Source organism: Callorhinus ursinus, unplaced genomic scaffold (genome assembly GCF_003265705.2).
Source record: "Callorhinus ursinus isolate GAN/ISIS: 27379988/994484 unplaced genomic scaffold, GSC_fseal_2.0 scaffold1, whole genome shotgun sequence".
Taxonomy (NCBI): Eukaryota; Metazoa; Chordata; class Mammalia; order Carnivora; family Otariidae; genus Callorhinus; species Callorhinus ursinus.
In genome coordinates this window covers 132,355,492-132,372,729 of record NW_027397063.1, presented here as the reverse complement: position 1 = coordinate 132,372,729, position 17,238 = coordinate 132,355,492, and the positions used below count along the sequence as shown (strand labels likewise).

General features: G+C 35.2%; 1 protein-coding gene across 6 annotated transcripts in view; it reads left to right on the top strand.

Moving 5' to 3' along the window:
* Nucleotides 1–17,238, top strand: part of SLC4A7 (solute carrier family 4 member 7) — a 100,987-nt gene that overhangs the window by 61,941 nt on the left and 21,808 nt on the right. For all 6 annotated transcript variants that reach the window (XM_073901033.1, XM_073901030.1, XM_073901025.1 and 3 more), the window contains 8 exons: nucleotides 1,449–1,555; nucleotides 3,739–3,913; nucleotides 7,641–7,774; nucleotides 8,963–9,208; nucleotides 11,673–11,778; nucleotides 13,932–14,093; nucleotides 14,437–14,550; nucleotides 16,918–17,079. In XM_073901033.1, coding sequence (XP_073757134.1) covers nucleotides 1,449–1,555; nucleotides 3,739–3,913; nucleotides 7,641–7,774; nucleotides 8,963–9,208; nucleotides 11,673–11,778; nucleotides 13,932–14,093; nucleotides 14,437–14,550; nucleotides 16,918–17,079 — 1,206 coding nt within the window. The remainder of the gene's footprint in view (nucleotides 1–1,448; nucleotides 1,556–3,738; nucleotides 3,914–7,640; nucleotides 7,775–8,962; nucleotides 9,209–11,672; nucleotides 11,779–13,931; nucleotides 14,094–14,436; nucleotides 14,551–16,917; nucleotides 17,080–17,238) is intronic.

Sequence of the window (17,238 nt, the reverse complement as noted above, 5' to 3'; positions counted from 1 at the left end):
TTCTGAGCCTGAGTCTTTGGTTGTATGGTGGGCTTCAGCAATGTGCTTATTTCTTGTGTGGTGATTGGCTTGTGTAAGCTTTCTCTTTGTTCTGGGGTCAATATTAAGTTTTCCTAGAAAATTACCTATTTCCTGTTTTTCTGGTATCATTTTTAAATTATGTATTATTTGTGTATTATCCATTTCATCAAAGTTTTTTCGTTTATTTGCATAGCATTGTATAGTATACTAGTCTGTGTGTGTGTATGTAGAAAATTTCTCTCGGTTTGAAGTTGCTTCCATGTCATATATTTTGCTGAGTATTAGCTAATGGTTTATCATATTTTTTCAAATAGAGCAGCTTTTACAACTTATTTCAGTTTTCCTTTTTTTTTTTTTTTAAAAAGTATTTTGTTATGTGACTCACTTTTTGCTTTTAGCTGTTTATTTCACTCTATTCACTTCAGGAATTTTGTTTTCACATTTCCTGAGTTAGATATTTAATTCATTTGTTTTTATCCTTTTGTTTTTCTTAATATAAGAGCTTAATTTTCTTGAATGATGCTTTTGCTGTATCCCATGGATGTGATATATAGTATTTTCCATTATTTTTGTTTTTTAGGAATTCTGTAATTTTGTTCTCTTTCCCCTTTGAGCTAAGATATAAGTTAGTTTTAATTTTGACATTTTCAAATGGTAATCTTAAAATTATAGATACATTTTGCTACTCTATAAATATTGAATATATAAAGCAAGTAGTGTAAGTTTGTAGGTCACCCAGAGCTTTTGACCCAGGATGAACACCCCTCCCCCACCTTTCTCTCTCTCCTGTCTTTCTCTTTCAGTCTCCTTTCCTCGTGCTCCCTTTGTCACACACAACCTTTGACCTCTAGATGTAACAAATTAAAAGCTCCTTTATCTTCAAGTGAGGGGGGCGGGGGCATCCTTTTTATCATGAGAATCTTGAGTTAGTAATAACGTTTAATGGGAAATTTATTTTTATGAAAATGTGTTTAATAGCTCTTGTACTGCTTATGTCTTTAGGGAAGTAGTTTGGTAAAAGAAAAATGGCATTTACTTTTTTATTAATGTAAGGTATACTTTTCATTAGTTAGCATGAGCAATATTTTAAATATTCTGGTTGGAGAGATGTTTTATTGGATATTTATTTTCCTATTGCTGATTCATAATTTGAAATGGTGTGTGAATGTGTTTTACAGTATATTTGATATTAGAATACAAAATACAAAAAGCCAATCATAAGCTTAAAATACTAATAGAGACAAATATTAGACACTATTCTAAAGTGCAGTTTATTTAAAGTGGAAGTTTATATCAGGAATCATTTTTTCTAGGAACACTGATTAGATATGTAATCAATATAAGGTCTCCTGTTCCCTCTAATTCAAGGGTACCATCTTAGCTTTTTTAAAACAGAATTCTGAAAATGTGCTTTTTGTGAAATGCAGGAAAAGAGAAAGATTCCTGTATTTCCCAATGGATCTGCCCCCAGCTCTAGTGATACTCCTAAAGAGGCCAATCATCATGCTGGGCCTGAGCTACAGAGGACTGGACGGTGGGTATAAATACTGATTCATTGTGGGAGTCTTTTGGGGGGAGTAGGGGTTGATTTGATGAAGGCATAAAAATTCTTTTTTTGGGAAATATATGGAAGTTAATCTTAACACAGTGTTTTTTTCATATTTAAAAAAGTGCATTATTTTGTAAGTGTATGTTGTTAAGGAAAATTATGCATTTTAAAATAATTTTACTAGTATATACTTGGATTTTGTGTATCAGGCTTTAATTTAAAGTGAAAATATATGGATCATACATTAAGAATATCGAGCAGTTACATAGTATATAGGGTAATTTGCATTACCTATAGAGAAGGGTCTTGAAGAAGTTGTGGAGTGCTATTAAAATTCCCCATAGGAAGGTAGAGAATTATGGGAACAGAGAAGAATTGTAACTGATATTGTGTGTGTGCCTAGGCATAAAACTCTCAAATGAGCATTGTATCCTGAGATAATGTAAAATTAGACAGTGAAGCATAATTAAACCATGGTAATGAGCTCTAGAAACCTGGTTAGAAAAACTGTTGAAGATGTTAACATTTGTAATATAGAAATATTGCTGGGTGCAAACATTGTCTTAAAATATTTTGTAGAAGTAGAGAAATGTTAGGTATTTTCCATACTGTAGCAAAGCATGTGAATATTGACTCTGTTATCCACTGGTGGTTGCTGTGAACAGAAGAGATTTTTAATCTTAAATATTTGTTTAGCAAATCAAGTCATTTTATACACACACATTATTAGGGGTATTGATGACATGCCTAAAGAATACTATATAGAAGAAAAATTAACAACTGGCATACTGAAGATAAAATTTAGAGAAACTTAAACTCACATTTTATTCATTCTATTATAGTCTCTGTGACTATCATAGAGAATAAGACTGCCCTGGTGTGAAAGGTGGTGGTCTAATACTAGCTGTTACTGTTATTTCTTCAGACTTCAGACTGAGATAGAATTAGTGACTGAGAAATACCAAGTCAGGCTCCCATTGATCTCATGGTCTCACCAGAGCCTCCTATAAACTATTGATCAGTTATTGATTTGATGAGGCCGTTTCATTTTCTAGGTTATCCTTTTTTACTGCAAGTTGATTTCCCTTGCTGTCAGATTATTTATAGAGTAACTTAACACTTGTCAATGTGTGTTTAGTATTTATTTCAGTATTAACTTTAAAAAAAGGTAGAATGGTAAACCTTGAAACATCAAAAGCATTTTAAAGCATAAGATTAATTTTTTGGTGTATTTTCTACGGAGTGATTGTATGTTTTATGAGTTACAAAACCTTTTTGAATTACTGATTTGTCACTAGCATTTACTGAGTACCTACTATGTCCTAGGCAGTGTTCTAGACACTGGTGATAAAGGCAGTGAACAAGAAAAAGTCCCTACCCTTCACAGAGCTTATATTAGATGTATCCAAGAGTCTGACTAAAAAAAAAAACCAAAAACCCAAAAAAAAGAAAAAACGAACATTGAAATGGTAAGGCTTTGATGTGCAAATACAGATTTTGAACTTCCTAATTAAAGCCTCTTAGTTTTATTAATATGCCCATAAGCTTGAGTACATATTCAGCAAATTAAATGCACTGAAGTAGTTTTTAGGCTTTTCTCCCGGACAAGAAATATTTATGTGATTGAAGTACTAATTTTAAAAGTCATTAAAATTATTTAATTCACTACTGACTGAGTCTAAGCACAACATAGTATATTCATATTAAAGGGTATTTGGGGACTTATGATTTATAATTTCCTTCCTGATATTTCTGACACTTGCCTTTAAGATTTATAATGTAGATAATAATTAGATAGAATTGCTTATGCACATTTTCATGAATGGAGTGTTAGATCTTACTGATTTTTATTGTATATTTTCTTGTACATTTGTGTCTGAAATTACATTTACTCATATAAAATCATTTGCCTGCAGTCTTCTCAATATATAGTCCATAAAATATAGATGTTTATGTGTCTTTTAACTTAATGAGATCTGCCTTTCCTCTATCAGTGGATTAGACTAAATGAGTGTATCTTCTATAATTTATATCATGATTTAAATAGGATATTAATTTTTGTTGACGAAACACTAGGCACCAGCAGTTTTATGTAGCCCATAGTTTTAGTTTGAACTAGCTAGAATCCTCTAGTGTACAGTTTGACGAGTTTCATCTCACCTATTTAGGCTTTTTGGTGGTTTGATACTTGACATCAAAAGGAAAACACCTTTTTTCTTGAGTGACTTCAAGGATGCATTAAGTCTACAGTGCCTGGCCTCGATTCTTTTCCTATACTGTGCCTGTATGTCTCCTGTAATCACTTTTGGAGGGCTGCTTGGAGAAGCTACAGAAGGCAGAATAGTGAGTACAAAGATTGGTAGTGGCCAGGCTCTTAGCTCTTCAGAGGCAAGTGTCTGTATGCATTTGTCTCACTATTCATACTTTCATTTGAAGAGTCTACCCACAGCATGATTAACCTGTCCCAAAGCAGACTTCCCCCAAAGGTAATTGCAATGGAAAACATGGGGGAGCCATTTGAGCAGGAGAAGATGCACAGTTGAGGTAAAAAAAAAAAAAAAAAAAAAAAGGAAAAAAGAAAAAAACGAAAAAGCAAAGAAAAAAAAGTTTATCCTGGCTTGCTGGATGAATGGTTTTATAAATTGAGTAAAAGGCTTGTATTGTCTCTGTTGTGGGGAGTGGGGAAGGGTTGGCGGTGGGAGACAAATTGAACTGATGCTGGGTGGGTCATGGGTGGGGGAATTTATCAACGGGGGCTACTTGATACCCTGTAAGGCAACATAGGATTAGTTAGAGCCATGTGATTAATATTAACTCATCACCCCTGGTGGGTAGGCCCTGACTTGACAACTAGACTTTGGAAGTTGTAGACAAATGGTGGATTTTTAGTGTTGTTTATTTTGCTGTTATTAAATTTGTGTGAAGGTAGATAACATTTTAAGTATAACTGAAAACTGAATCCATATTTTGATATGACTAAAATGAAAGTTTTTATGATTTTTTGTTCTTGGTAATGCTGTATAAGGGATTGTGGGAGGCATGATAACAGAGTATTCAGTGCTTTGTAAAATCTTGAAAGACTTTTTGTTTATATACATTTTAATGACATGTAAATGAGATGATCTGTAATTCTCGAGTGTATTTTATTTAATTGTATTTACTCTTGGGAGGAAATACATTTTTTACAGATAGAAGATTAAAAAAATCGCCAAAAGCTAAGTAATGATAATTATTGAATTAAAATACTTTGTGAGCTGTACATGAGACAAACTTGACAACTGAAATTTCCTTTGAAACTCAATTTATTTTTGATTACTTAGATTCTTTTACCTTATTCTGCAATCATTGTATCAGGGAATCTATTTTTAGTAAGTTGCTTTTATGTGCTGTGCTGTCTCAAACTGTACATGTAACTCTGCTGGTCCTCCTGGAGACGTGTCTTACCTGTTAGCATCATGGAGATGCTGCTGCTTGCTTTTGGGCTGTCCTGTGCTGTCTGCCCTTCTTATCCCACTATTTAATACCACGTGTGTGTGGTAGTGCTTTAAGGCATCGGAGGAACATAGACAGGTGTGAGAAGGATCCTAACCGAAGAGAAAAAGATAAGCTAGTGTCTGCGTAGGTAGTACATCACGGGGTGCTGTGCCACACGTGAGTGAGATCAGGAAGAGCTGTAGCAGCCGAAGGACCAGGAATAGAGAGACATAGCAGTATCACAGAGGAAAGTGATACGGAGATGGTGCATTTGTTTTCAGGTGCTTTATTGGAACCTTAAGTTCCAGAGTTTGTAGAGTGGTAAGGAGGAAAAATAAAGGTTAGGAATAGATGAAGTTAACAAGGGAGAGAATTTATAGTGACTGGAAAGGGAAAAAGTAGGAAGTTACTTTTTGCTTTGTGGACTAGAGGAAGAATGAGAATGAAGAGGAAAATAGCTCCGCAGAGTAGCCGCGGGAACCGGGGGAACGTCAGAACTTCAAAAGAGGATTCAGGATGATGTAATCTTGCAAAAACCAAAATAGAGGCTTTGAGAAAGAGGAATGAGGAGCATGGCGTGGTGAGTGCCATGCAGTGGAGAGGTGTAGTGCGGGGAAGGTACTGGTAGGGCTTCTCATGGGTGCAGTGGAAACTTCTGAATGTGGTGAGGGGAAAGCAGGGTGGTGGGGCTGTGATTTCTTTAGGGAGAGAGACCATTCAGTTTGGGGATGAACATAAAAACAGTTGAGAAATTAGAAAAAGAATAGATCTGGGTGCAGGAACCAGGAAATGTGCCAATAAGGGGTTGGGAGAGGAGTGGCGGAGTGGTGAAGGGAAGGTCTTCATGTGGCAGGTTCTGCCTTTTCAACATGTTGTTGGGAAGGGAAACTAATTTTGTGCCTATTCCCCCCCCACCCCTGTTAGCATTTTTTATTTGCCGTCTCCTTGCTTCTCTTCTGAATTTTTTGCTTTCTATCTCTGGATACTATTTAGACATTTTTTTCTGCTTAAATTCATTCCTAAATTATACATATTCTAATTGAGTTAAGGATTTTATAATGGCTTAGCAGTTAATATGGACACTTTGTTTTGCCAAAGATATGTGAGTTTGATCCTATTTTTATAGTAATAGTTGAGTAATGTTTTTACTGCATACTATTATTTTTGTGATTTTGATTTTGGAAGATGCTGTTATTGCTGACGATGAGATTTACTGCCATTTATTGAGTGCATTCGGTATGGCAGCCTGTAGGCTTGCTAGGTATTTTCACAAACATGGCTTCATTAAGTTCTCTTGGCTATGGTCACTCCTATTTAAAAATGAGAAAGGTTGGGCTTGAAAAGTCTGAGATACGGCTATGGCTTAACGTCTAGTAGTAACAGGTCTCCTGCTCAAATCTGGTTCTGAAGCCCGCTCTTGCCTGCTGCTGTGCTGCCTGCCAGGTCCAGGAGGGGTGTTTCTCACAAGCTTCTTTTCCTTGCCTTTACCAATGATGGGCTTTTCCTCTCTTGATAGTGCCTTCCAGTTGACCTTGATGTTTGTAGATGGTAAACTGCTCTTCTCTTTCTGATCCCGCCCCTCTGTCTAGTGGCATAGCCTGTACCCCTTACTGTCTAATAACCTAATCAGTTAGGAGGTAATATTCACAGTGCTATAGAATCGACATACTAGTTTTGTTTTAAACTTTCCTGAGTCTTTCATTTTCTTATTTTATATTTTTTACCAAGCTTTAATAGTAAGGTACTTCTTCATTTAATGGTTGCTGTGAGTTTTTTAAAGAGATTTTCCATCTGTTTTAGGATAAAAGCATTTTATTTTTGATAATCTGTTGGTTAAGCCCATCATATAAGATTAATTTCTTTAAAATGTGTGGAAAATTGCTCTTTAGAAATCATTTTGAGAACGTTAGCATCACTTGTTAATTTTTTTTTAAAGATTTTATTTATTCATTTGAGACAAAAAGATACAGAGAGAGAGAGAGAGAGCATGAGCAGGGAGAGAGGGAGAGGGAGAAGCAGGCTCCCCACTGAGCCAGGAGCCTGATGTGGGACTCGATCCCAGGCCCCTGGGATCATGACCTGGGCCGAAGGCAGACGCTTAACCATTTGGGCCACCCAGGCACCCCAGCATCACTTGTTAATTTCTGATTTATTTATTTGAAAAAGTTTTTTTGTGCATACCATATGGAGTATTTACTATTTTTTTTTAAGTGAACTATTTGAGACATAACAAAAACATCATCTTTGTACTCCCCACAAGCTTAAGAAATGAAATACTATAGATAGAGTTAAAATCTCTATGTCTCTCTTCCATTTACTCCTCCTTCCTGGCCTCCCACAATGCTGTGTTTTGAATAAAGGTTGATTATAGAAGTTTACTTTTAATATGAAAACAAAGCAATTTTCCCTATGTATTTAAAATGTATTTGTAATTTTCCGTATTTAAAATTTAAATTTGACTTAAAAGTTGTGTCTGCTTTATATTTTTAACTACTTGATTAGTATTTTTATTTTCCAGATGTCTTACATGTATTTTAGTAGGTTAGAGATATGTTTATGATGTATTACTTCTATTCATTTCTTTTTCCTTAAACAGAGTGCAATAGAGTCTCTTTTTGGAGCATCATTAACTGGGATTGCCTATTCGTTGTTTGCTGGGCAACCTCTAACAATATTGGGGAGCACAGGTCCAGTTTTAGTGTTTGAAAAAATTTTATTTAAATTCTGCAGGTACGTAATTGTTATTTACCTATCACATGTGTTTACATATGTGTATAATTATATTGTTTATTAACTTAGTTAAAAGTGCATTATGTATTTAGTAGCTGAAAAGGAAGATCTGATCAATATATATGTATTTTCAGTATTTTGGGGCTACTGTGTGGTTGACCCTACTCTGGTCCCTGCCATCATTCCTACCCCAGTCACCTTGAGTATAAAATCGGTGGACTTGAGTCCTGGTCAACAAATCACTTGGGCAATAAGAATCCTTTGTTCTAGCAAATTGCAACCCACTAAGAAGGTGTTAATCTAATTGTTGATTAGTAGGTATGTTGGTCTTATAAAGCAATTTAAAAAAGAGGTGGATCTTGGAGGTTCAGTCTGACTTTATCAGTCAGGCCTGTTTACCAGAAGGAGCCATAGCTGTCTGTTGAGGTGTCAGTCTCCACTGGCAGGGTTGTTCGCAGTGGGAATCAGAGCATGGTACTGTAGCTGGTAGACTTGGGATTTGACATGGTCAGTACTATTCCTTTTGTGAGACAAATGTAGTTGAATATTTTAGCCTGAAACAACTTGGTCCTATTAAATATTTGATGCATCTATCTCATCTTGTTCTGATTCTTTCCTCACTGAACAAGCTGATTCTGATTACAGTGTGGCATGCTAGCTACATAGACTAAGAGAGAATGCAGTGAAGTTCTGGACCCTGTGGTCTTAAAGTAATTTCTTACGTGACATTGAATTTAAAAAATGAAGTCACTTTCTGCGGTGACACTGGTGGTAGGGATGGCATTGGTGGTGGCAGTGAAGGGGACAGGGGGATGGTTACTATGTTGACATAGAGCTTCTCAGTCTTCAGAGAGTCACATCCAGTTGATCTATAGAATGTACATCTGTCATTTACTCCTCAGAACTGATTTCAGAGTGAGGTCTTTATTTTTGAAATATATATTGCCTGGTAGACTTTCACTGTAAATCTTTTATATAAGTAAAATATAACCATTATATTCTGTTATCTTCAGTTACAGCAGAAACATACAGAGTGCTTTCTTTAGTCATTATTGTTATCCTGTAATTTGCTCTTTTTAGGAATCTTATGTTTTTATACTCTTTTTATTGCCTGTTATGAAATTTTAACTAAAGATATACATTGCCATGTGTGTATATTTATCATGTCCACGTTTTTTCCCTAAACAGAGATTATCAGCTTTCCTATCTGTCTTTAAGAACCAGTATTGGTCTGTGGACTGCTTTCTTGTGCATTGTTTTGGTTGCAACAGATGCGAGCAGCCTTGTGTGTTATATTACTCGATTCACAGAGGAGGCTTTTGCGGCTCTAATTTGCATCATATTCATCTACGAGGCTTTGGAGAAGCTCTTTCATTTAGGAGAAATATATGCGTTTAATATGCACAACAATTTAGATGAACTGACCCACTACTCGTAAGTTTTTCTGTTTTCCCCAGTAGTAAAATGTATTTTTGCAGAGATGTCTGAGCCAAAAAAATGAATTTTTTTTTGCATTGTGATGCTCATTGTATATCTTGCTGTAACTACCCAGCTAGCCGTATGGAGGTTGACTTATTTGTTACAGATGAGATTTTACCAGAGCACTCAGTGAACATAAATACAGTTGAACAAATTCAGTCATTTTTATTCCCTGAAACAGCTTATTCAAGTGTATGTATTTTTGGTCTTCTGTTTGAATCAATTTAAATTCAATTGTTTGGTAACTAACCACCATCTATTTGAATCAGACAATTATATTAGATCTTGTATTCTTTAGCCAAATCCTGAATGTAGGATGTAATGTTTCTTATATTTTTCTTTTTCTTTATATATGTGTGTATATAACTGGGATTGCCTATATATACATACATACACTTAAGATTTTATTTATTTATTTGAGAGAGAGAGAGCAAGAGAGAGCACAAGCTGGAAGGAGAGGGAGAAACAGACTCCCTGCTGAGCAGGGAGCCCGATGCGCCAGGGCTCGATCCCAGGACCCTGGGATCATGACCTGAGCCGAAGGCAGATGCTTAACCAACTGAGCCTCCCAGGTGCTCCTATTTCTTACGTTTTTCATGTTTTGCACTTTCATTAACATTTTTGAAGTCTGATAATTTTTATTTGAAATTTTTAAAATATAATTTCAGTACACTCATATGCTATTTGGTGCAGTATTTTCTTTGTGATAAGAAAATCATGAATTGAAAAAGACTCTAGAATAAAATAAGATTTGAAAAGTAATTATAATAGTTAAGAAGGTTGGCAAATATATTCAATAAAGTCAAATAGGTTATTAAAAATAAATGTATCTAGGTAGATAGAGGCCTGTATTTGCTGTCTTGAGCAGTCATGCTTGGTGTAAATGTGATCCTGCATTTGATCGACGTACATGGAGAAAGTGGTTACCAACAAACAAGGGTACAGTTCCCTCCTTCTGCCTACCCAAACCCCAAATCCCTGTGCTCTCTTCCTTCCCTCCATTCCTTTGCATACTCAACTTTGATGGACAGAGTAGGGAGGGATATGAAAATTTCTATGAGACATTGACCTATTTGAGGAGACTAGAGACACTCTGATGCCAATTCTGTTTTGTGCTATCTTCTTTGCTCTTAAACTAGTTAATTTTTTAACTGTTATTCTTGGTTTTTGTCTCTTTCCCTACTCCTTTGACCTTTATGAAGCATGGCTTTTATAGCTGGTGTGCCAATCAGAACAGCGTGGTTAACTGAGTAATTACATGTGATCATGATTCGTTCAGCTGACATCCTGTGAGCATTTGCAGGCACTGTGTTAGTGGTGTTGCATAATTCATATCATGTGTGACTTAATTATTCGTATCATAGCCCCTTTTGTGTATGAAGAAACTGAGCCTCATGGAGGTTAAAACCTGCCTTGGGTCAAACAGCTAGTAAGTGATAGAGTGTGGAATGAATCCAAAGTCCATCCCCTTGCCTGTTCTCAAAACAGCTCATAATCTAATTGGAAATATTCCTATGTGTTTCTTCTTTTTATTTTTTATTTTTTTATTATTTTTCTTTTTATTTTTTAAATTCACATTTAGAGATTTCTTTGTGTATGCTTCTAGCTTTTCTTTAGGTGAGCTAGTTCTGGATATAAACTGAACCCTCTGATCTCCTTAATGACCTTCCTAGTCCTGTCCTGATGAAAAACCATGTTTCATTTATTTCTTTAGGATGAATCTTAAGATCAGCAAAGGATGAGCATGAGTAGGTAGGGCTCGTCAGAGTACGAAGCATTAGTAGGAGTATTGCTTTCTTGGGGAATCTGTTTTGTGTATGTGTGGGTGGGGAGGCAAAGAGCAGCTCCCCTGGGGGTTAAGTAGGTAAGATTTAGTGGAGAGTAACCTTGCTAAACATGGTGGTATCTTGTCATATTTTTAAAGGGAATAGTATCCCCCCCCAAGGGATATATCTAACAGGTTTCATTAAGATATTCTGTAAAATACCATTCTATTGATATTTATTAGTTATGTTTTATTTACATAAGCCAAATCTTGTTCCATTCCATTGTTTCTGATGTGTTTTCACTTTCTAGTCTCCATGCATTGCGGCATGGGAAAAAGTTTAATTAAAAGCTACCACAGGGGCGCCTGGGTGGGCTCAGTCTGTTAAGCATCTGTCTTCAGCTCAGGTCCTGATCTCACAGTCCTGGATCGAACCCCATGTCTGGGTTCCCTGCTCGGCGGGGAGTCTGCTTCTTCCTCTCTTCTTGCGCCTCCCCCAGCACATGCTCTCTCTCTCTCTCTCTCTCTCTCTCTCAGATAAATAAATAAGATCTAACAACAACAAAAAAAACTACCACACTGTGTGATCGATTTAATAAAACGTAAACATGAAATGCAGGACCCTTAAAATTTTATCCTTTTCTCGTTTCTCAGATGTGTATGTGTTGAACCTCCTAACCCTAGCAATGAAACTCTAAAAATATGGAAGGAAAAGAATTTAACAGCAGATGATATTTTCTGGGGGAATCTCACTGTTTCTGTGAGTACATGATGAAATAAAGGATTTTGCAAATATTAACCTAGTTCTTTAGCTTTTTATGAGTAGACCTATGATGTATTTTCAGAGTGTAGTGTTGTGTTGAGCAGACAGGAGTTACCACGTGTTTATGTATCATGTAGTAAAAAGTGTAGGCTGAAAAGAATGAACCTGGTAAGGGGGATAAAAATGGACTAAATGTGACTTCCAAGATTTAATTATTAAAAAGTGTGAATATACTTCTGGTTTCTAATTCCATGTAGGTTGATAAGTTCAAAGGAAGTGTCTGCTAGGACTCTGGTTGCATATACTGGAGTTGACAGAACAGCCAACATCTATTTGTCCTGCTCTCCGTGTATCTGTTTATCTGCTCCATGAACATAAGATCATGAGTGCTTTCCTAATGTCCTCGATGTCAAACTGAACTCTAACTGTGGTCTAGTAGTCTACTCTGTAGTCTTGTCTGTAGAGACTACTGTAACTTAAGCACCTAAGAAAGGAAACAGGACAAAAACACATAATGAGCACCTACTGTATACTGAGTACTATCACATATTCTTGTATTCTGTTGGGAAATGTTGTCCTGGCCCTAGAATATCTGTTTAGGGCAACTCCCAGATTGGGCTTTGGGATTAAGACATAAAGTGATTCTGGCAATATCAGTTAAAACCTAGATCTCTTCAGCTTCTCTGGTGCTTTTTATATCATATAAGCAATTGCAAGGCATTGTTTTCTCACTAAAGATAATAGTTATATTATTGGAAGAGTATCATATAATTGGAAGGGTATCGATATATCATGGGAAGGGTACCATCTGCAGTTTTATCTCACTGATAATTTAAGTCTGTATGGTCCAGTACAGTAGCCATTGGCCACATGTGTCTATTTAAATTTAAGTTAAATACAATTAATTAAAAGTTCAGTTCTCAGTTGCATTAGCCATGTTTCAAGAGCTCAGCCAGTTCGTCTGGCTGCTACATTGGACTGTGGAGATATAGAAATTTCCATCAGCACAGAAAGTTCTGTTGGACACTGCTGATTTAAAGCATATTTATATATCAGTAATCAACTTAGATTAATGCTTGACTGTTTTATATTTAAAAAGTCAATTTTGCTATGAAAGAGGTAGAGTTAATAGAGGTGCTCAAATGAAAGTGATCTGTTAAAAAAACCTCATTTCAAGTTGAATAGGAGGTCTTGATATTATAGATACAGTTCTTTTGTGTGTGTTTTCTTGATATTCAAAAGGCCCAATGTTTTTGTTTTTGTTTTTTAAAGTTAAACAGCTTTTATTTTTGTGATCCATGTTGTAAATTTGTACCTTTACTAATCTCAGCAGTTAGAAATTGAGAATAATGGAACCTTTGACTATTTTTCTCTTGGTAAATCTGAGTTGTGTTTGTTAAAATGAGTCTCTTTAGAATTAAGTAAGAGAAAAATGATATTAGTGGCATGTATCATTGTTAATCTCTGGTTGCCTTTCAGTATTTTTTCCCCAAAAGGAAAATTAGGTCAATAGATTTCTATAATTGCATTATGCCATATAATTGATTACGATTTTTTTTTTTTAAATAGAACACTATTTGAATGGTTGCTTTACTGCTTTTAATCCCATGGTTTTGAGTTAAGTCAGAAAAGCCAACCAGTTTTTATTCCTGATTTGAATTTAGCACTATACCATTTTTTATTCAGCATTGTAAATAAACGCAGTAGTAATTTTCTGTCAGTTGCTTTTGTTTTAAGCGACTTGTTTAGAAGTAAAGGAAAGATAGTAAAATTGTGGACCAGCAAGAATGCATACAAAATATTTGGGAATTGCTATTCACTCTGAAGCATTCACTAAAGGGACTATGGAATTAAAAGGAAAGGACTGTGTGGTGTAACTTGGCAAAATACTGTATTTCAGTTCAGTGACTTAAGATACACATATTTTTCAAACTGTAACATCTCTGAACTCAGGATATGTTTACAGTTGATGGATGATATGTTAAAGTTGACTTGGCAGTGTTTTCTCTTTCTGAGTGAAATACAAAATAATGGCATGTCTTCAATCACTAGCATCTTTGAGTCAGTGGAATTCATTGGTAATTTATTAGATACCCGAGAATCTTCTTCATTCTCTCCTTTTTCTATTTTTTTTCTCCTTTTTTCCCCAGGAATGTAAAGCCTTTCATGGTGTATTTGTAGGATCAGCTTGTAGTCTTCATGGACCTTATATTCCAGATGTGCTGTTTTGGTGTGTCATCTTATTTTTCACAACATTTTTTCTGTCTTCATTCCTCAAGCAATTTAAGACCAAGCGGTATTTTCCTACCAAGGTAACTGGGGTGTGATTTTGGAGTCCTGATAATATTCATGTTTTTAGTTTTTGTTACCTTGGCTTATTTCAGAACAGTAATACATTGTTTGGGGTTAATAGTTTATATCAAATAGTTGTAAAGAACTTACTTATAGTGAAAAATGTATATTACATTTCTGAACTAATACTAAGAAGATAATGGTACCATGAGGAATGGGATGGTGGTATGTTAGTTGTGAAATGTGTTTCTTTTTAGAAACCTTACACTTTCTAGTGCCATATTTTAATCTGACAGATGAGCATTATATGGAAAGGACACCTAGTTTTTCTGTGTTTATTTTAACATAATCCCTTTAATATAGGTGCGATCGACAATCAGTGACTTTGCTGTATTTCTCACAATAGTAATAATGGTTGCAATTGACTACCTTGTAGGAGTTCCATCTCCTAAACTTCACGTTCCTGAAAAATTTGAGGTAAGGATTAAAATATTTGGGTTATCTGTTACTTGGGAATACCAAACTATTTTAAAATTAGACAACGTTATAGGAACATATACATATTTTTTCTGACATACATAAAAGATGACAAGATGTGAAGAGACAAGTGAACCTATTTAGGAAGTAAGCAAGAAGGTATCAGAGTTAGTCTCATCAAGGAGAATGAATGAAAATACTCATGGTAAGTACTTGGGAGTCATTTAAAAAATTTGACCCTGCTGTTGGAGCTGGAGTTCATGATGTATTTTCCAGGCAAAAGAAACATTCTTTATTCCTTTATAAGGAAGTGACTCAAACTTAAATTTAAAATTGTAACAAGGAGATCCTAGTTAAATTTCTAGTAGGGTGGTGTATCTGACAGTAAATGGAATGCTCTATGTCTCATTTTGCAGCAGAATCAGGAGAGAATCAAATATATTCTTCCACAAGAAAAATGATACTTTTCTGACCATCCAGGAGCTCTTTGCATTCAAGAATTGTTTTCCCTTTTAAGTAGGAATTGGTAGCTTTTGAATAGTTTCTGGAATTTCCTATATTTGAGTATTTGTGTCACTGGTTATGTTTATCTTTATAGCAAATTATATGACTTCTTTTAAAAACAGAAGGTTTAAAGGGGATTAGAAATAAGGAATAAAATGAATATAATTTTAGTCTGTTTTATTTCTCACGGGAAAAAATTATTTTTAAAACCAGTAGTCTCCAAAGTAGAGTGCATGGGTGGAAAATGATCCACTAAAATTATATAGAAGGTCTACTTATATTTTTATTTAAAAATAAGAAAAATTTAGCTTTATACTTACTATATGAATTTTACTATGGAAAACCATTAGTAACCTAACATATAAATGCGTATAGAGCCATTGAGTTTACTCAATTTTATTAAAAACATTTTTTTATTGTTTTGCTGCTGGAAGTATATAATAAAATTTGGATACCTTTGTTTAAAAGCATAGATATTGAGCCACTAAAGATTATTGGCCATTAAAAGATGACTATATGAAAGTCTTTTTTTTTTTAACAAGTCTTTTACCAAATGAAACTATTAAGTTAATATTGGTTCAAAATATTGATGTAATTTCCCTTAATCCTGGGCCCAGTTCCTTATTTTCATCCCTAAATATATTTTTGTTATTCATTTATTGATCTAGCTTTCAAGTAGCAAACCGATTTCAAGGGGCATAAGATATATTTGGGGAAGTAAACCAAGGAACACTTAAGAACTTGTGCAGTGTATAGATAAAATATTTTTATTCATGTACAGTTTTGAATATCAAGCAGCTTAGTGTGTATTGGTGTGGGAAAATTGGAATACTGCATTTGAAAATATTAAATGTTCCTTTTGTATTGACAAATGTTTTTGTGAAGAAAAAACAGGCTTACAGTGAAGTTTAGGTCATGAAAACATGTTTAGATTTCAATATATCCAGTGCCCTCCCAAGAATATTAAACTCCTAGGATCTTTTAAAATTTTTTGTTATAAAACAAATTTTACGTTACAGCATTGGAATGTATTTGTGTCTGATAAAGTGCCAGATATTTGTCAGTAGATGCTTTGGAAAAATAGGTCCTGAGGCCCCAGTTCTGAGGTAGTACTGAACCTGCCAAGATAACTAGTCTGTAGAATCTTCAAAGCAGTTTAGTTTAGGAGTTGATCTAGTAGGTAGATTGACCTCACTTTATTTGAAGTAGGTTAGGAGCATGTTGAAATGACACTCTGCTTCACTTACCTATTTGTCTATAACAAACCTCCCCAAACATAAAGTCTGTAAAACAGCAACCCCTTATCTGTTCATAAATCGGTGGCAATTGGTACTAAGCTGGTTTGGGATCTTTGATGTGGCTGCGGTCATCCATTGCTTTGATGGGGGCAATATGTCTTCATTCCCATGTCTGGGAACTCAGATCAGATGGCTGAAGCAGCTGAGGTAACTGGCTCCCTTCTCTCTTCTCATCCTCAAGAAGGCTTATCCAGGCTTACTCAACAGCTTAATCTCAGGGTTCCAGGAAGGTTAGAGAAGCTGCAAGTTCCCTTGAGATCAAGACTCAGAAGTCGCACAGTGTCACTTTGGCTTTATTTTGTTGGCTGAAGTAAACCATAAGGACATCTAGGTCCAAGGGGAGGAAATGGATTCCACCTCTAGTTGGAAAGATTGACTTCATGGCCAAGGGACCTGCGTCGAGGGATGGGAAGCATTCTTGTGCATATAATTCACCATCCATTCCAAGATTTAATCTAGTTTTTTCTAATCCCTTGGAATTTCTTGGAATAGACACAGCCTATGTTGCGAAAGTTTGGTGCAGTAGGAAGAAACTTCTTTCTTTTTATCTTTAATTTTTTAACAGCCTACTGATCCAAGTAGGGGCTGGATCATAAGCCCATTGGGAGAAAATCCTTGGTGGACTTTATTAATAGCTGCTATTCCAGCTCTGCTTTGTACTATTCTCATCTTTATGGATCAACAAATTACAGCTGTAATCATAAACAGAAAGGAGCACAAATTGAAGGTAATTTTAAAATTTTGTGTCAGGTTTTGTAATTTCTTTGAGTTTGAGGTATTTTCATAATGACTGGAACATTAAAAGATGTGAGATCAAAATTAATTTCTTCTCTGTTTCTAAAATAATACAGAATTTTAACCTAAAAGAACAGTTTAGACTTATAAA